Below are 20,196 nucleotides of genomic sequence, written 5' to 3' on the forward strand. Positions count from 1 at the left end.
ATCCTATTGCGTAAGTCTGTTAGAGAGTTTCGTGTTATATAATTAAAAGACGATTAGTTAATTTCAACTTACGAACTTAGAAGTTAGTCATGTGATCGTTCAATTAGAGATCCTAAACTTTCTCGAATATCGCATATCACTTTAAAGAAATGATACTTCTAATTACGCTATAACTTAAAAAAATATCTTGATTGTAACATGTACATATGCATTTTAGTCTGAAATTTACATAAACAAATTGATATTATTCAACAATCAAATATTCTTCTGTCACATTAGTAAAATATTGTACAATATAATTGACGGAAATATAAAAGTATGATTATGTTAATGAAAAATATGTGTTAATGAAAAAAATATTAAATAAAATAACTTTACGTAATGTGTTGTGACAAAATTGTAGTTTACATGTTATGTATATATTGTGAATTGAAAGAGCTATTTTAATCGCTGAAGTATCTTTCTCTGAAATTTTTCAAAATTTTGTTATAATTATTCACCGCGTGAGGAACTTGCTTCTCGACTTGATAAGGCTGCGGGATCTCAACCGGTACATTCATGTAGACCTTGACCGGGTGAGGCACCCTTTTCTCTACCATGTATGGCTGCGATACGGGTACTTTGATCTCGTAAGGAACGTGCTCGTAGACCGAGTGCGGAATTTTCTTTTCTATTGTCACATCAGGTACCGGCACTTTCCTTTCCACGGTTACGATCTTCTCCTTCGGTTTATCCCAACTCGTGTCCTCATGGGACCATTCGCTTCTCGGGAATCTTTGCCAAGTGTCCGTCGTGCCCTTGAAATCAATCTTCCTGGACCATGCATGAAAGTCTTTGTCTCTCGTGCGTCGAGGCGCGAATGTCGAGTCTTGTGCATATCTGCTCCAATCGTCCGTGTCTTCTTCTGGCTCCACTTCATCGTTTACCGGCGATTCGCCGCTATCGCCAAAATCATCATCTTCCTTCTTCTCCTTCCGCGGATCTTTTCTAACGTTGGAATAAGACTCGCGGATAAGTTTGGATTCCGTTGTAGTATTCCCGCCGTCGAGAGCCTTTTCTACTGCCCTCTCGGCCGCCCTTTCGGCTGCCTTTTCTACTGCGAGCTCGGCAGCTTTCTCGAGTTCCTCTTTACGACTCGCCGACGATGTAAGGGCAATCCCGAGGCACAAAAATGCTATTAGACACTTCCGCTGTTTAAAGAAATTTATTACGTAAAACTAAATTAAAAAAATATTCTTTAATATGTTTAATATATAATACAATTTATTTATAGTATACTTTATATCAAATTTAAATGTTTAGATTTCTTTAACCATTAGATAATTTATTCTACAGACGGGATAGTGACATAAACTATAAAGTTTATTAAATTACAAAGAAAAATTAATATTACGATATAGAAACGGTTGAAATACCTGGTGTCCCATAATAGTGCCTTTGCGATCAAGACGATAGGTCGATCTATACTGAATCTAAACGGATAGGTATCCCACTATTATTTATACACCGTGGACGACTTTCGCCGGTTTAAGCAGCTGAACCTTTATAGCCTTGCAATACCTTATTCGTGACAATTATCTACGCTTAAACGATCATTATTGTTTTGCGGCATAATTACGAATGTTATACTGCTCATTTGCCAGGAATGAACCACGCTATCTACTGGTTTAAACCCGAGGCAACACGTGAAACGCTTAATCACGACCCATCCCCTCGAGAAAAATGTAACAGTTTCCACGAAAAAGATTTTTTGCATCACGCTCCATTGCTCTATACAGACTAGTCTCTCATTGTCAGGATTTCTTACATTTCTTGCTTACACATTATTTATCTCTATTAATATCAAAGTTACCGCTACTTTTTTTATAACGCTCGTAAAATATTTTATTTAATAATATCTAGTTTGCAATAAAAATTTCTCATTATGAATTTAATTTTAAAGAATGTTTACAGAAAATGTTTCATTTCAATTTGAACTCTAATATTAAATCTCTTTACACACGCTTTAGATTTAATACAGAAAAATACGCGAATTAGATTTTAATAAAAGAACGTTCTGTGAAGTAGATTATTTGACAGGCGACAGATACTTACCATTTACTATCGCGTTCTACTTCATTAATCTATGCGAGAAGAATGCTAGATTAACGACACTATTTACAAGTGGCCAATGAAAGCGAATGGACACTTTCTATGCCGAATCGTAAAACCAAATGATTCTTGCATCGCCATGTTCTTACCTTTTTCCAAAGTATTCAGTTACATTTTCCAACAAGCAGTAATCGTCTGGCGTTTTTCTCATCTTTCGCCGTATAAACTTCCGGTAATGACGGTTTTTCTGTTTTTCAGTTAACGTTTCGATACATCAAGTACCACGAATTATATAGATAATTGTGCAGATCTAAGTCTTGTATTTATGTTTACAAACAAAGAACGTGCGTTTACGCGTATCGGGTACTTTCTTCTACAACAAATTGAGTAATTCGAACGAATTTCCCAGATTAGTAACACCAGTGAAACCGAAACCGAACCGGTGTAAAAGTGCTCTCCACACGTCTTGCCTTCTCGAAGTCGCACTTTCCCGCTTTGGCGGCGGTTGTATTAACCACTTAACTGCCTATATTTATACACGTTTCTCGAAACTTTCTTCTGATATTTCCCGGAGATATGAGAAAAAGAAGAACCCTCTTCGTCACCCGGCCAACGCGACAGCTCCAGCCAAGCGCTGTTTATACTATTCCGCTTTCGTTTAACTTTATCCCGCGCTGGTATTGTAACAATATAAAAAACATATCGCGCTAATGTTCGTCATATTTTTAATAATAATAATGCACCGAATCGTACGTAGATCGGACCGAGCAGTATCTTGACAACACGGAAGAGTCCAAGTGAAATCGTAACATATGCCGCTTCGGATACTTATTACGCGAACTATAATCATTTATTTCGTAAAGTTTGCACTCGCCGTAAAGAAAAGCATAAAGTGATATAAGCGCGACGTATAACCGCGTAATTGCCTAGCGTGCAAGTACATTAACTACGACTCTATTCCGCACCTGGAAGTGTTCTGCGAAGAGTTTGGGATACACGATACAGATTTGGAAATGTCTTTCTCCGTCTGTAATGTACTTGTTAATATTAAATCGCGATCGTCAGAGTGAAAGTTGCTGAAGATTATAAATGTAGATTCTATGTTTCAAACAAGAAATAATTTAATTTTTATAATAACAGAAAACGGTATCGTTTCTCTAATAAATAGATAACATATAATGCGCTTATTATTATCATCGAAATAAGCTCAGAATTGCAATCGTGCCAATCTACGCAAGTTACGCACTTAGCGTTTCTACTGAAGAACTCAGCAAAACCAATCTTGAAACGTGATATGAATTAATAATTTAATCTTGAAAATCAATTTATCTTTGTTACGTCATACGCGATGCAACTGCAATTAAACGAGAAACTTAGAAAAGTATCTTGAGATATAGCCTTTTGTTTCTTGCGGTTTATTAATCAATTCTTGAAAGAAGCTTATTAATAGTTCTTGAATCTCGTAACATTTTTCCTGAGATTTAAAGAAAAATTAAATTAAATTAATTGGGACACTTTTGCAATTTAGTCTGATTTCTTTAATTTTTTAAAATTATTTCTTTATTAAAATCATACAATTTCACTCATCTGTAGATAAAAAATTTGAAAATAACATGCATATAATTTTTCGATTAAAACAAAGATCAATTTTATTCTTCAAATAATAGGTGTAGTAATTCTTTTTAAATGGAGTAATTAAATCAACTATTTAAATTATCGTTGAAAGAAAGAGACAGTAAAAATAGGAATTTTTAATCATATTTATATCAATCAGATTAAAACAATTTTCTTATTAGCATTTAAAGAACGCTATTCTTTTATTCGAATCAGTTGTTATTTCAGATGATGCTAACAGGTCTACAAAGTCAAATGCAAAATATACAATAACAGCTTACTTATGAAAATTAGTTTAAAGTACAAGGAACAAAATATTCGACATATAGTTATTTCATAATACGTTAAATGTTTCGTAATTATGAGCTTGGTGTTTGTTGATAGAGACGCATTGTACAGAATGCCGCTTCGAGCTAGCAGCTAACAATCGGACTAATTGTTTGTAAAAAATAATATCCTTTCGATGGACAATACACAGAGTAGCATGCACTTACCTATCAATTTGAGTCTCGCCACGCAAATGACAACAAAGCTCGTGCAATTAATTTATTTCCGTGATTGACAATTGTACATTTCGTAAATTAAATTATGATATTTAATTAAAATAAATTTGACTTAATAAAAAAATTACAAATTATTACAACTATAATACTTATGTCACGTGAAATAGATTGCTTTTGTAGTACAAAAAAGAACGGACATTCCGTAATCACAATCACGGTCAATATCGACGGTTGACTGTTGTATTTTGCACCAATCAATTGCAACGTGTCATTCCGGTTGTAATTACGAGGCGGTGAAAGTGAACACGACTGATATTGAACTATGATAGAAAGAGTCTTTAATGGTTAAACGTATCGCAAGAAAATAACTGCAACTTACTCGATTACATTCTACTGCTATCTTATCTGATCATTAGTGATCAATTATCTTTCTTTACGCGTTTCGGTGAAGTTGTTAATTGACAGCAATTATAGAGACAAGAATTAGGATCTATTACATTAAGTTCAACAGAAATATATTGAAGTTTAAATCGAAATTTGGGATATTATGATTAGGTCGAAGCAATTTTTTTTATTAAACATCAACTATTCATCTTTATAACGTTACAATAATTCACGGCAACACTATGCACTATGATAAAGAATATGATTCCGTCGATATGTACCGACATTGAGTGTAGTAAAAAATATTACAGAGATGGCGTTATACATACCTTCCACGTGCGTTCAAGAGTAAAAAATTTCGTAAATGTAAATAAATATTTCCTATAAGAAAAGGTAATAACAAATGCTTTATTACTTATTTTAATTACTAACTATATTATGTTTAGCCTCGTGTTTAAGAGTCTGCCTATAAATCTTGTGTGTGTGTGTGTGTTTTTTTTTTCTAATTATTACATATCTTTGAACCGAGAAATGCCATGATTGAAGTACGAAGCCTCTGGCAGATACATTGTCATTTACATCCAATAATGATTTGTTTATTTTAATTTAATGAATCACTACCTTGATACTCTGCATCTATCGATATTTAACACCTCCGTCTATCGGCACCGCGCTCGGTATCTTAACCGGATAGGAAACGGGTTTTTCCACATTGATCTTTAAAGGATGATGAACGATTTTCTCGATTGGATAGGGCTGAGGTACGTGTATCGGTATCTTCACCGGTACCGGTATTCTTCGTTCTATGGGATACGGTTGCGCTACTGGGATCTTCACTTCATAATGTATCTTTCTCTCGATTGGATACGGTTTTGGGACGTACACCTTGACTGGGACAGGACGATCCACCGGAATTGTAACCGGATACGGAACCTCCTTGACGACCGGTACTGGCCGTGGTATTTTAATAGGAACTTTGACGAAGACCTTCACGGGATATGGTATTTTCTTTTCGATCGCGTACGGCTGTGGAACCGGCACTTTGACCGGATACAATATTCTCTTGATCACAGGATATCGGATAGTCTTCTCTACAGGGAACGGTACCGCGACTTTCTTTATGATCGTAACAGTTTTATCATCGTTATTTAATACTTGATAATTGTGTACGCTTTGTCCACTTTCCCCCCCGCTATTCAATTCAACACCGAAGGGGTTTTCGTATCCACCTATGAAATCACGTTTAAAATGTTGAGCTGAAACGTGAGAGCCTGAAACTGAAAAATTATTTCTCGGATAAAAATTAGATTTAGTCTTATCAATTAAATCTTATCTAATAGATTACCTATATATATTTAGAATTTATTAAACTATTTTAGTTTTAATTTGTTTGCTCGTTAATTGGCTTAAACTTCCTACATTATTTTGAGACATACGGCCTTGATTCTTGTTGTTTAATTTATAAATTATAAATTAATAATTTATAAAGTAATAAAGTTAGCGCTGTGCAAACGCTAACACATATATATAGCAATATTGTAAAGAATTTATTAGATAAGTATACTTATCTAATAAATCTAGCGTTTACACAGCGCTAACTTTATTAAAATATGTCAAAATATGTACATTGATTAACTTTAGGCTCCTCTTGTTCCGGTCTGAATACATTCGTGTTGTAAATGTTTTCTTCTGGGATATAATTGGCTCTACTTTGCCTTACGTGGAAAGGCATAATTTGATGAACATATCGTGCTGAGGGGAAGTGATCGTACTTGTATACGCGTCTATCATAGCTGTTCCGAATCGGAAGACTCATTGCAGTGGCCATAAAGAGTGGCAATAAAAACTTTGCGTGTCCCTGCAAACAGCAAAACCTAAGCAATTTCTTCCACATTTTAGTATAGAATAAATAAACTCTATTAATAAAGATATTTTTACATATTATATTTGCAACTTGAAGGCAAAAAGTTTTTTCTTCCAAAAAAACTTGCAGTGCCTTATATTATATATGAATTGTTTGAATAAAATACAAATTAAGTCAATTATTTTAGGAAAAACTTGAATTATTATATTTTTATTAAATAAATCAGAGAAATATTAATTTTTGTCCTAAAAAATATACCATTAAATTTGGAACACAGCAATCAAACATATTCACGTTCTGCTTTATTTGTAATAATTTTTGTAAAAAAAGACCGTTTTTAATGAAATGAAAATAGGAGATTTCTCTCATTCTTGAAAAACTTTTTGTTTCCTGAAATAATTGACTCAATTATGTTAACATTAATAAATTTTTAAATATATAAATCTATATTTTACAAAAAGTAATATCACAAAATTAAAAAGAAAAAGAGTAAAACAGATTTATTGTATAAAAATTGTTTTATATTATGCATTCTGTTGCACTCCAACGAAATTTTATTTTCGTATATCTAACACGAACGCACTATTCGAGAAGAAAATTTGCACAATGACACAGTTTAATTCTCGACCACTCGTTCACAGCACTGAATGTCCTCTAACAGCATACGAAGACGTACCCCATGTCCCATCTCGAACGAATTGATAGAGTGATCTCTTCTCTGGGAACAACCTCTTCTCTCTTCGAGCACGTTGCTCGAGTTAACAGTAAATAGATCAGTCGTATACTTTTACCATCTTATATATGTGCCATGGCTGCCAGAGGCGTGTTACTGATCTAGAAGCTGTACACGCGATGTCTTCTTCAAGAGGGGATGGATCACTTTCGCGATTCATTATATTCGCGCGACGAGAGTGAAAATATCTTTTTTCGCAACAATAAGAATCATCGGGAAAAGCGCCAGCACACGCTCGTTCCAATCTATTTGTCCGTAAAGAGAGTGACGTTTTCTGTTCCAATGGCAAGAACCGTTCACTTCTTTTATGGAATCTCAACATTTTCTTGGACTGGTCATGATCTTGAATAAGAAACATTTAGGTCGCATTTATCATACATACAAAATAAAAATATATATCTATTATTTGAAAAAAAAACGTGATTAAAGGAAAAAGAATAAGGTACAAATCTATAATTTAAAAAATGCATAATTTAAAAAAAATTGGGTTTAATAAAAATGACTTTCTATAAGAGAAATCCGATAAAAGCGATAAATCTTTAATAATATCAATTGCATATTGACAACAACGATTCTTATCGCTGAGCTTTATGTTCTGATGCGTGACGATGTCTTTACTGCCGGAAACATAATCGGTCACTTGAAAACGTAAATGCAACCATAAATCCGGCAAACTAAACTTCCCCGCTACGCATCGCTGCTTCTTCGAGATAAGCCGTCGTACGCAGAAAGTGAAAAGTGTCAAAGACCTTTTCACGTTGACGTGATTATGGGAACTTGCGCTGGGTTCCACGTAACCAGTTCCACGACGATCGCTAAAAATGGTCTTTCGGCATTTCCCCAAAAATATCGTAATATTTGAACGTAATTGACGCATAAATTAAGGAGCAGAGTGAGCTTTGCAATCATGGTGAACGCCGATTAATTCTACATTACATAAATGTTTTCATCGATTATACAATCAAAAACTAAGTTTAGCTTTACTCGGGAGCGAGATAATTATCTAATACCGCGATATTAATTAAATTATATAAATCATTCTCTTTAATCCGCGTACTTGTTTCTTACTGGATTACTTATTAGAGCATGCTACTAATCATAGACTCTTATCTGATACGGTAATCTAAACTCGTGCAAAGAGAACAAATCAATTATACGTAGATCCACGTAAAATTATGTAGTTACACAGATTTTTGTTCGTAAGAGAGATAAAAAAGGAGATAACAGTAATATGTAGTTATGCAAATTTTTGTTCGTAATAAGAGAGATAAAAAGAAGAGGTAATAGTGGCAAAGGTGCGACACATTGCAATGTAATTGCACTTAAATGCAATCGTATATGAATAACGCGTTTTTTCTTAACCATCGCGAAGAGAAAATGATGTTCTCATTGTTTCACATCGTGCACACATCGTTTTGTACGGATTTCGCGATGACCACGCGATCCTAACCGCGGTTCGTGGATCACAGATCTTCATTATCGTCTTTCAACGCGCTCGCGTGTCAGATATTTAACGCTCGAAAACAAACGCATTATCGTAATAATTAGTCGTACAATTTACACGTCATTACCCCGCGATTTCGCGAATATTGTTCGCGAATTTTTCATTATAAATCGCGAAAACAGAGAGAGTTTTGGCCGGATTGGATGGATTTTCTGTCGAAGAGCCACAGGCTTGGGAGAAACGCAGCGCGATGCCGTGAAGCTTTCAAATCGTCAATTAACTTTTTAACGTGAGACCGCTTTTTCACGTGGTGATGTTACTGAGATTTTTCCGAATGAACATCTTCGCAAAGATTCATTGTATTAATTTTGAGGACAAGGAAGTCGAGAGCGGAAGCGTGTGGTACACTTTGAAAAGGTGCACTTCACGCTTCCGGATATCTGGGATTATAACATAAATGCGCGAGATTCGTCAAGCGATAAAATGAAGGAGGAAGCGCATTAGTGCGCGCAAATACAAATATAAGAATAAATTTACTAAGTCTCTGCTTAGGATGCGCTTTTTAAATCACGTGTAGACGTAGCAACCGCTGTAATAATAGTAATTTTCCAGTCTCACACGTGATGGCCGTCTAGTTGAGAAGTCAGTCTTGCGAGACTAATCGCATGGTAATAATTCATATTTGAATGTACTTTTCAATTATGGCTGTTTTCCATGCCGCGGTTAAACTCTCAGTTCTCTCGATTTACGCGTCTGAAACATTTGCCATTAGCAAGTCAGCAACTTATTTACTGGAAAGAAGAGAAGACGATTCGTAAATCGAAGATTCGTATAAGTTATTGCTAAACGCAATATTTGCGGATTGAAGCAAATAATCTTGGCGCGTAAACCTACCTTCATAATTAATGTTTTCTTAATAACGGCGGAACTACATATGTTTGTACGCTCGTAAACTTTCTTACATCTTTAATATATAGGTTTTGCCTTCACTCTCGAGATCACTCCGTTATTAGATACGTACTTTCTAGCGGATATAAGGCAGAAGAAGCAGCAGGAAAAATAACACTGTTTTAATAATATTTAATTATTATTTAATCTTCTGCCTTTTTATGTCTCCGCTTAATTTTAAGGCACTAACGCGATAATTATTACTGCGTTTAATCAATAAATCACGAAGATATAGCATTACATTATATAAAACGTGCAAAATAGAATGCGCGATAATAGAAACATGCAAAAATCGATAAATTACTATTATTGGTAATCTATACACGTCTTATTTACGATTTAGGTATGTACAAATGTTATTTTACTTTGAACTGCATCGTGACTATTGATAACCCCGGTTTATATCCCGTGCTAAAATTACAACAAATTGTCGCTCACGATAGCAATTACAATAAAACGCCCCTATGCAGATGTCGATCACCGAGAGTACAAAGTGGATCATGATACGTTCGCGTCATTACTTTCGTTTATCGTAGATCACGTTCTCACAACGCAATTTAATGCATATTAGAGTACGAATTGCCGCTTTAACATTATCTGCAGTAACTACAGTCGATATTAGTTCTCACGTCCCAGATAATTAAGCTTACCATAATGATTCAAGGTATCCACACATGATAGTGACACGAAATGAAGAAATAAGAAAATTGGATTTTAACGTTGAAATTATGCTCATTGTGCTTCAGGGTTACAATAATTAAACAAAATTGTAGCTTTCAGGCATTAGTTCTATTTTTGTGTAACAAATAAGTTATTAGTTTTAAAAGATTAGATCTCGTATAAGCTGTCCAGAGCATGAACTGAACTCTTCAATATTTTGTGTAACTTGATGAAAAAAACTAATTTAATTAGGAAAGTGTTAAATTTTGTATCAGCAAATGTGAAAGTGACTAGCTGCTTTACCGATTACCGTCGTTGAAAGCAGTTGAGAGAAACACCGTTTCTTCTGGTGAGACTCTCTCCAAAGACACTCGTTCAATGTACGATTCTTCAATTTAATTTCTTAAACATTAACGACTGATAAGATCGACTCATATAAGAATTTTTACGCTATTAAATAATGGTTCAACCGTACACAATAAAACCTTATTATTTAAATGAATTTAAATTTTAACGTTTAAAAGTTTTATTAAACTTCTAAAATTCGGCATATCTGTGGAAATTAATTTCTTGATTCTGAGTGCGGCATTTAACGATGCGAACGTGCGTGGGCAGCTCGCTTCAAATTAAAACGAATATCACACCAAATGTCAAATAACTGGCTTTGAGATCCTCTCACTCTAAGTGATTAGGTGATAGGAAATTTCGTAATAGAATTACTAACCGCGAAGGATAAACATAAGGATGGCGAAATTTAAATTATTAGTTTGGTTAACACGATTTTATTTTAAAAATGAAATTTTCTTAATTCAAATTATTGAATTAAATTTCGTAATTCTTCAAGGAACACTCATAAACATAATTACATACGAGAGCTGATCTGTCTTCTTTTATTATAAGTATTATACTAATCACAAACGATCGGAAATTTAATCTTTTGTTGTGATTAAATGTCAAGTTAAATTTTTATTAAAATGAAGACGAGCTGTTTAATTTACATAAAGAGAAGAAAACCATAAATCATGAATATAATTTAAAATCCGTCAAAGCTCTGACATTTAAACAAGCTACTAGCCTTCTCACGTTACGCTACGGCGTTCGTGATCTTAAGATCTTAGCGGAGCGCAATATTTTTTAACGAAGGGCAGTGTGACGTCGTTCGCTCCGCGTAATTGTCTTTAGATGGAACGGTTTCGCGAGTCAAGGCGAAGAGGTGCGGCGGGACAGATAGAGGAAGCGAAAGGACACCGGTGGGCCTGGAAAACGGACGAAAGGGGAAGTAGACTTCGCGGCAGCGCGCGATCTTTCTCGGCGACGGCGAAGGGGAGAGACTCTTACTTTCAGCCTCGGCGTCGCGTGCGCTAATGGCCGCGATTGCGTAACCCGTTCCCGTGCTCGCAGCGGCGGAGACGAGCACGTAAGTCGTTGCCTCAAGTCGTGAGTCAAGTGGCAAAGCCAACGTGCGCGCCGCTCCGCGACCGAAGTGGGTCGTGCAGAAATTAGTCGCGGATGCATCGGCTTCACCTCCGGCAAACGGTACCGCGATGGGCGCCAGGGGAGCCTCTGCCGCAACGAAACGCGGCAAGGATTGGGTAACGAAGGCCGGGATAACGAGGAATAATCGAAGATCGACTGCTCCGTTCGCCCTTTCGGGCTTCTTCACTCCGTTGCGCCTTCGATGCGGCGCCGGTTCATCGTAAATCGATACAATGAGATGAAGCGGAACACCTTCTATTCTCTCTTTTCTCTTCGCGTTTTGCAAGGAGATTCTCCGTCAGATTTATATATTTAAATTTAAAAGCTCGCATAAATTTTTTTTACAAGAATATTAGTAAGAATCAATGAAGTGGATTCGTTAAATTGCTACTCGAGCACTTCCTGCTCGAGAATGGTTATTTTATACTTTGCAACGTTGAAAATTTTATGAGAAAATTTGACCGAAAAGGTCACGGCAACGATGACAATTAAAATCACGAAAGATAGCATACACGCGTGAATAATGTATTAATTACATCCGAATATGTTTTCATTGAGCTTCTCAAACTTTGGAAATGTTTTCCCTGGCTTCGTTACATAAGTTTAGTTTTTCAGATTAAGATGGTAACTTCTCTGCGGGGGAAAATAGAACCCCCACTATGGGAATTCACTCAGATTTTCATGTTTCCCGGGGGAAATTCTGAGAATATAGGATAATGAAGGTCGAAGTAATAAATTTAGTTAAACATTGATTATACCGTATTATATATGCATTTTCCTCAAGGTTTTATTGTGCACATCAACTTTTAATTTAATATCCTCTAAAGCATCGGTAAATTTATATATTATACACAAGATAAAATAGAACAATAATATAAAACAATTACTGATTTACTGATTCTATAAAAATTTAATTTGTTATTGCTGATTTCATAAATAATAATTAAAAAGTAAAAAATGGAAATTTTTTTGCCGATCCCTGGTGCAGAGTAGATTACGAACAAGGTTATTGATTTAGCGAAAATTCGTTGTCGTCGCAAACCGAGTCGACAACCATCATTTAATTTCGTACTGTCGATAGAATGCAATGACATTTATCAATAACGAATAGAAAAGAGCAGAGGTCTAAGATAGTTTGAAAAGTTGGCATTAATCTCGAGATTTTTCCTTGATAAATAATAATTTTAATTTTTATATTTTTCATACATTTTTTAAGTCGATATTAATATTAAATCTATATATTACGTACATAATATTACATAATAATATATATAACATGTACATATATATTAAGTTGTCAAAAATTCCACAATTGCGCACATTTTTAACACATGTTTTTTTTTTATCAATTCTTTATTTTTTTTCAATTTTTTATTTTTCCTTTTAGAAAAAAGGAAATATATAGGAGCTAAGGAAAGTGAGTAGATTACACATATAAGACACACTAATGCGCAATTACTTTACATTAATATTTATTTTATTTTCCGTACAAAAATACATATACTTTGCTAATATCGGTACAAAAGTAAGACAAGCGAGCTGCTCTCGAGCGAATATCGCTGAAGACGAGTACATCCCTACTGGTCATTCGTTCTTCCTAACTGGCACACGTCGCCGTGCCGCGTCCTCGTTGCGATCGGATTCGTAGGTACGATGGCCCGGTACGCGATCGTCTACCGGAGATCGTCCTCGATTCCGATCCAGGTACAAAGTGGCAGATATCGCTGCGCCGCACGGCAACGTTTCGGATCGGTAACCTTCGTAATCTAAGACAAGGTCCTCGCGGCTATCCGTCGTTGTCGCGGCTGGGGTTTCTTGCACGACGACGATGGATAACCAGCCGGGAGGTAGCGACATTAGTGGTGACCGTAGTCGCCACCCTCGTATCCACCATCGTATCCACCACCGTATCCACCGCCGTATCCACCGCTGTAGTAACCGCCGTGATGTTGCTCGTGATGGACGGGCACAGCCACCGGCACTTTAACAGGGTAGGGGACGGGCTTCTCCACGGGGTAGGGGACAGGTTTCTCGATGTGAACGGGGTACGGCCTGTCAACTGGGACCTTGACTGCTACAGGCACGGGTCTCTCGACGGGGTAAGGTATGTGCTTCTCGACCGGATATGGCTGAGGTACTGGTACTTTGACCGGGACTGGCACATGCTTTTCGATATGAACGGGATATGGCCTGTCAACCGGAACTTTCACGGGGTAGGGAACGGGTTTCTCGACGGGATAGGGGACAGGTTTCTCGATGTGGACGGGGTAGGGCTTGGGCACAGGAACGTGGATGGGACGGTCGACCGGGACTTTGACGGGATAGGGGACGAGCTTCTCGACGGGGTAGGGCTGAGGTATGTGGACTGGGACCTTCACTGGTACTGGAACTGGCTTCTCGACGGGGTAGGGCTGCGGCACTGGTACTTTTACCGGTACGTGAATGTGTTTCTCAACGGGATACGGCTGCGGTACGTAGACCTTGACCGGGTAGGGACGGTCGACCGGTACGTGGACCGGATAGGGAACTTTCTTCTCCACCGGATAGGGCTGGGGCACGTGTACGGGCACCTTCACGAGGACCTTGACTGGATAGGGCACGTGCTTCTCAACGGGGTAGGGTTGCGGAACGGGCACTTTGACGGGAACTGGCACCGGCTTTTCTACCGGATAGGGGACGTGTTTCTCCACGGGGTAGGGGACGGCGACGCTCTTCACAACGGTCACGGTCTTTACGTGGTGATCATGACCACCGTCGATGTATCCTCCGCCAATATATCCTCCGTATCCTCCGTATCCTCCGTGTCCGCCGTGTCCGCCGTATCCGCCGTATCCACCGCCTACATCAAGGCCGATGTGTCCGCCAGATCCGATATCGTATCCGCCGTCATAACCGTAACCGTAGCCAAGACCAAGCAGGCCTCGCTTCTCTTGCTTCTTCTCGGACTTCTCCGCCGATTTCTCGACTTTCGCGGTCTCCTCCGACAGCACTGTCGTAACCACGAGGGTGGCAACCGCCACGTAAACCTGAAAAAAAAAACGCAATGTCGTTTACTCTCACGCTCGGTGTAAAATAATGTCAGTGTTACGATTTATTAACGCAATCGAGATCGGCCAGTCGACGCAACGCAATCTCTGAATGACGCACATCGAAGAACTGGTTGCAAAAATATTGCATCCGCGAGGTTGAACCTTTCTACTAATAACGTATGCAATAACGCACATGCGTGTCTCTGATATCGTCGCAAAACGTAAGAATTTAATACGAGGTATGTTTTACATAATATTCTAGATGAATATGAACAATTAGATAAATGTTCATATTCATCTAGAATATTCGTCTAGAATATTCTAGAATCATCTAAAATATTCATAGATACATATCATAGGTATCATCTTCGCGCTTCAATAAAAATCTATTCCGATCCATATAATTATAATGCACATATACATCACCGCACGATGTAGTAGATATCCTCTCCAAACTCTAACAAAGGCTTAGACATAAATAGAACCCAAATGCTGCGATAAAATGTATTAAATATGAAGACGATTCGTTCACTTCGCAATAAAGTGAAACTGCTTTAAGAATCGCGTAACCGTCGACGTTGGTAAATTGCGGAATGTCCGGTCAAAAAAAGAAAAAGAAAACACTTCTCGAGCAACTTGTTCGCGGAATCCCTTAACGCGTTTTTTTCGAATCTATCGCGACGAGGATTCTCCCTCGAACGATTCACACCCCCGATTATTCCGAGATTCTCCGTCGTCTCGTTCACTTTTCGTAGGTGCCCTTTATCTATTCGGGCACCTCTTCGGTACACGGTTTCTCGGACGAGTTTCCCGAAGAGTCTCCGCGACGACCGGGCGAAAGGTATCGACGAGCGAAAAGTGTCGACTACGACGACGGTGGACGTACCAGGATTTTCATTTTTGCTCTCGCGATGTTCCGGGTGCGTCCAGGAGTGAACTGGATGCTGATTGCCGTCGATTCCTGGCCTTATATACGCGGCACACTTTCGCCTTCGCCACCCGGGGGCCCGTCGGGTCCGGGGCCCCAAGTCGTATACCCCCACGTTACACCTCTTTGTTCAGCTATGACGACGACGCGGTCCCACCGTCCCGAGCGACCACCACTCCCCTTTGGGACAGACGCCCCACTCCCCCTCCCCTATACGAATACGCGGAGTCGCGAAGAAAACGCTCCTCTCCTTCTTCAACGAACGGGTTTTCGTTCTCTTCCTCCTTTGTCGACCGCTCGTACGAGTGCTTGACTTCTTTTTTTTTTCCTCTCGTCGCATATCTTCGCAAGGTACCTTGGCTGCGCTTTGGTTTTATACGATACTTTCTCTGTGGAAACGACGGACATACCGATCGTTACCGCCGTGGACTCCCCTTGGTGTCGGAAGCTGCCGACGGGACATCGATCGTGTCCGCGTGCCTTCCCAGTTCGGGCAAACGCCCAGATTAACCCAGTACGTGAAAAGTCGCCTCTTCGCACGTAACGACCCGAGAATCCGGCTTGAACGGGTCACGATCCGTTTGCCGGCAAATCTGTCAGCCGATACGGATATATCGGGTAGAAACGCGTCAATCCAGCGAGCTGCCTCGTCGACTGTCACCGTGCCGTTTATGTCTCGCGGGAGAGATTTATACGTCGATACGAGTTAAATAAAATTTCGTTGAAAATCAAGTTTTGTCGATTTTGGTGTTACATCCGACGACGTTCCATTAATTTTCCTAACTTGGGACTATCCCCGTTTCGCAGTTAAAGTGCGCTCGAATCGAGCTTTCGACTTTTACTACATCACATGTCGCAGTTTCTCGAAGTAGAGTTACCTCGCGACTGGAACGGAAATCGGCAAAACCCTTCCGGGGGATTGAATCGCAACCATCGAAACCATCGATTGCGCGTTTTGCGAAACTTGGTATTTTATTGCCATGAACTATGCACGATCTATTGTCTTAGCGAACATGGAAGAATTGTATATTCTCAGTGAACTTCATTAATATATCTTTGTTTCGACGCTCTTTTCATATCGATCTACGATAAATTACACAAGCTACCTATATACATTATATACGAGTACATATTATATACGTAGGACATTGACATATACCAACCTAGTTTCTCCGTCAGCAAATTATACTAATTTCCTATCCTTTTCCTACAATTTCGTGTTCGCAAGAATGCATAATTCACATTCCAGTGTTACGTCTGGTCTCCTCTGTATGTCTTCGACATTGTAAATTTCCCGCTTTCCACTCTGCCGCTTCCGAATAGCTTAAAATACTGTAGAAATGTTACTTCTTCTGTTTTATTATTTCAGTCATGATTTCAGATTTATGGGACACACGTGGTTCCCCAAGATATTCAAGTCTTTTAATTCGTTATATATTTCAGTTGTTCGTTAAGAAAAAAGTAAGAATATTCAGTTGATTTCAGCCTCAATAATGAGAAATTTACATTTAACTCGGTAAATGACTAAAAGCGAGAGCAGTTTCTCGAATTGCACAGAATTTCCTTTCATTTTCTATCATCTTTCCCCGCTAAACCTATACGCCGATCGCACTGACGCAACGTGACGCATGTTTCAGCTACGTGCCGTTCAATACGTCATTTTTCGTGGCGATCGACTGCAACGGTCACGCGAATCGCGCGCGGATCAACGTCGTCATTCATCCTCTCTCCCTTTCGCCATTACCGTTCCGTTTTCGTCCTCACCTCGCCCGCGTACGCGGTGCCCAACGCCTCGCAACGGCGCCACGTAATAGCGTACATGCATACAGATACAGACGCATACAAACGGGGCGCGCAGCACTTGGCTAGAATTTATCTCCCGCCGATCTCGTGGGTGTACACCCATTGCTCCCTTTCGTGGGACCCGCGGTCCCACGTCACGATCTCGCTCCAACGCGCAACGGTCGGCCGGTAAAGTTCCGTTTTCCTCCTCCTCCGCCTCCGCCTCGCAAGCGGCCAAGTATGTCGATGTTTACGGGACGTGATCACCTTACGCGACAACGCCGTGTGGTATTACTATATCAACTCCACCCAGCAAATGATACCGCGGAAATCCACGCACGGGGTTACAAGTTGTTTTTTCACGGGCGAAAGCGAACGTGTTCCGCAATGCGGAATGAAGGAAGAGGAAAAGAGATTCCTTTTTCCATCGAGAGATACAATTTCGCGCGCTTTAATTCGTCATATAACAGTGACGGATCGGAGACAAAAGCTCTCGAAAGTGGTTTCATAATTTGACTTACAGAAAGGACTGATTTTCTATTAGAAAAGATAATAGAACTTGAATTAAAATGAGAGAAAGTGCAATGAGTCGACGAGTAAGCTTCCAATATAAAATGCATTTATTTTACAAAGAATTAATTAAGGATCTGCACATGTTGATTATAAGATTAATACAGTATTAAAAGAATTTACATAAAAATGTTCTTAGTGCATATCTTCTTCCCTATTTGTATTTTTTATTTGCTTCCGTTATGTCATATTCGAATTCACTCTCGTTCTTCTGGCTATTAATTAAAACTAACGAGAAGCGCTCTGATTTTAATGAAGCTTCTCATAAGAGGCTACCGTTTTTCTGACTGAAAAACTGCATCAAAGTGATCCAGACTGCCTGACGATGCCTGCCATTCAGGGCGAAGGCCTCACCTCGACTCCGTTCAACCATGTAACCCAATTCAATCGCGTTTCTTCGCTGAACGATTCTTTCCCCTTGAATATCGATATACGACGCCTCGTTTTAAAGCGTCTCTCCCGCGATGTCATTTAGATGCGCTCGCCCACCTGTGAAGTGTGGGCAGACAAGAAAGGTTAATCGATAAAAATTTGCCAGTAAAAGCAGCCGCAACTGCGAAATCAGGTGGCTACCTTCCCGCGGCGAATTTCGCAAGAAAATTTATGCCGAATTTTATATTCCACGGCCGCCTGACCGGATTGTCCGCCGCGTTCTGAATTCGGCTTACGATAATTATCTGTCGCGCATAATTTTGTATCTGCATCAAAACGCAAATTGATGCGCAATAATGATCGCCATATAATCAAAAGTATCATAATTAATAGACGAGCGGCTATTTGCACGCCGGTTGTAAAATTCGATTATAAAACCGATGCAAAGTTATGTTTCTCAACATACAGTAATGAATCCGGGATAGTCGGCGTGGGTGTTTATAGGCCGTTCCTTCCTGAAATACGTTTAGCCTGGGAAATTGTGGATTTCATTAATTTCGTCGATGACTTCACGCGCGCTCTGATAGCCGCAATATATACAACATACGTATGTACGGACGTCACGCGCGTTACGACACTGTATTTTCAAACGACGGGAGACCCGGTCAGCGAGCGAGAGACGCGCCAGTCGTGGAAAGTGGAAGTGTCGGAATAACGACCGGTAATTCCGAGCCGCGGCGGATCCCCCGGGTGGATCGCCTGGATGGTATTACGTAAAGGTCGTTGCCGATGAAGAGTCTCTCGGTGAAACGGCAATGTTCGCAGCATGCTCGCCGGTTTATTGCCGAGCGTCCTGTCTCTCGCTCTCTCTCTTTCTCTACAGCCTACCTGACAGCAATGTCGGTCTACGCGCGCCGATGAAAGCGAAAGAGAGAGAGTACTGTCTCTACCGTCATATTACTAGGTCCATAGAAACCGAGATTCTCCGTAACCCCGCCGACCTCATTGACACTGGCCTTGAAGGCCTCTCTTCAAGGTTCACGAAAAATGACAACCCGGACATGACCACCGCATCGTTTAGCTTTAGAACCGCTGCGACTTGAATCTAGACCAGTCATGAATAAATAATCAGATTGCTCGATATAATTCCTTTCTCTAATTCTTTATAAAATATAAATTCTTTATAAAAGGCAAAAATAATATATATATATATATATATATATGTGTGTATAATTAGAATAATGATAATTTATATTAAAATATACCATCTCTTTTATATATTTTATAATCATCAAATTTGTATGATTTTCGTCTTACACGAACTTTTTTCTATATTTTCTCGTTCTGTTAACGTACATTTCAATTGCCGCGATAATATCTCTCAGTATTGTGTATTATAAAGTCAGTTAATTAAATAAGCGTGACAGAAGGAAGCTCGTTGTAACGAATGACCGTCAACTTTTTCGTATTGCCAGGAATATTTTATGCTCTTCGAGAATGCCCCCACGCGCTGCAATATTTCTTCTCGTACGCGTACACAAGGCTGATTCAACGCTTCATTAAGTATGCCGAGATATGCGTAAGAGGCATGATATAAGCTAATTAGCTTTCTCCCATATTTTACAGGAATTTCGTGGCTGGCGTACTGCAGTTCCAACTGTATCGTTCGCTGTGCCAGGCTGCGGGACAGAGGTTCGGGCCCGACAATCCGAGGAGGCCGCTGCACAGATGCGACTTTTACAGAAAGCCCGAGGCCGGCAGAATCTTGGGGTGAGACTCGAAAAATCCATTAAATTAA

The 20,196-nt window shown here is 39.1% G+C and overlaps 3 protein-coding genes across 3 annotated transcripts in view; 1 reads left to right on the forward strand and 2 right to left on the reverse strand.

Annotated features, from left to right (window-relative positions):
• The window catches only part of Ance-3 (angiotensin-converting enzyme Ance-3), a 48,527-nt gene that overhangs the window by 15,531 nt on the left and 12,800 nt on the right, over positions 1-20,196 (forward strand). Inside the window, exon 11 of the mRNA XM_071777874.1 lies at positions 20,025-20,168. Within this exon, the coding sequence (XP_071633975.1) occupies positions 20,025-20,168 (144 nt within the window). The remainder of the gene's footprint in view (positions 1-20,024; positions 20,169-20,196) is intronic.
• On the reverse strand, positions 400-7,863 carry LOC139813409 (uncharacterized). Its single transcript, XM_071778905.1, has 4 exons — positions 7,133-7,863; positions 6,219-6,450; positions 5,234-5,869; positions 400-709 (listed from the first exon to the last, which is right to left on the reverse strand). The coding sequence occupies exons 1-4, from the start codon at positions 7,142-7,144 to the stop codon at positions 444-446; spliced, it is 1,146 nt and encodes a 381-aa protein (XP_071635006.1). The 5' UTR covers positions 7,145-7,863; the 3' UTR covers positions 400-443.
• Positions 13,173-20,018, reverse strand: LOC139812783 (uncharacterized). The gene is made up of 2 exons (XM_071777875.1): positions 15,633-20,018; positions 13,173-14,743 (listed from the first exon to the last, which is right to left on the reverse strand). Exons 1-2 carry the CDS (start codon positions 15,642-15,644, stop codon positions 13,574-13,576), a joined length of 1,182 nt encoding a protein of 393 aa, XP_071633976.1. The 5' UTR covers positions 15,645-20,018; the 3' UTR covers positions 13,173-13,573.

This window comes from Temnothorax longispinosus, chromosome 5 (genome assembly GCF_030848805.1).
Source record: "Temnothorax longispinosus isolate EJ_2023e chromosome 5, Tlon_JGU_v1, whole genome shotgun sequence".
NCBI classification, from domain to species: domain Eukaryota; kingdom Metazoa; phylum Arthropoda; class Insecta; order Hymenoptera; family Formicidae; genus Temnothorax; species Temnothorax longispinosus.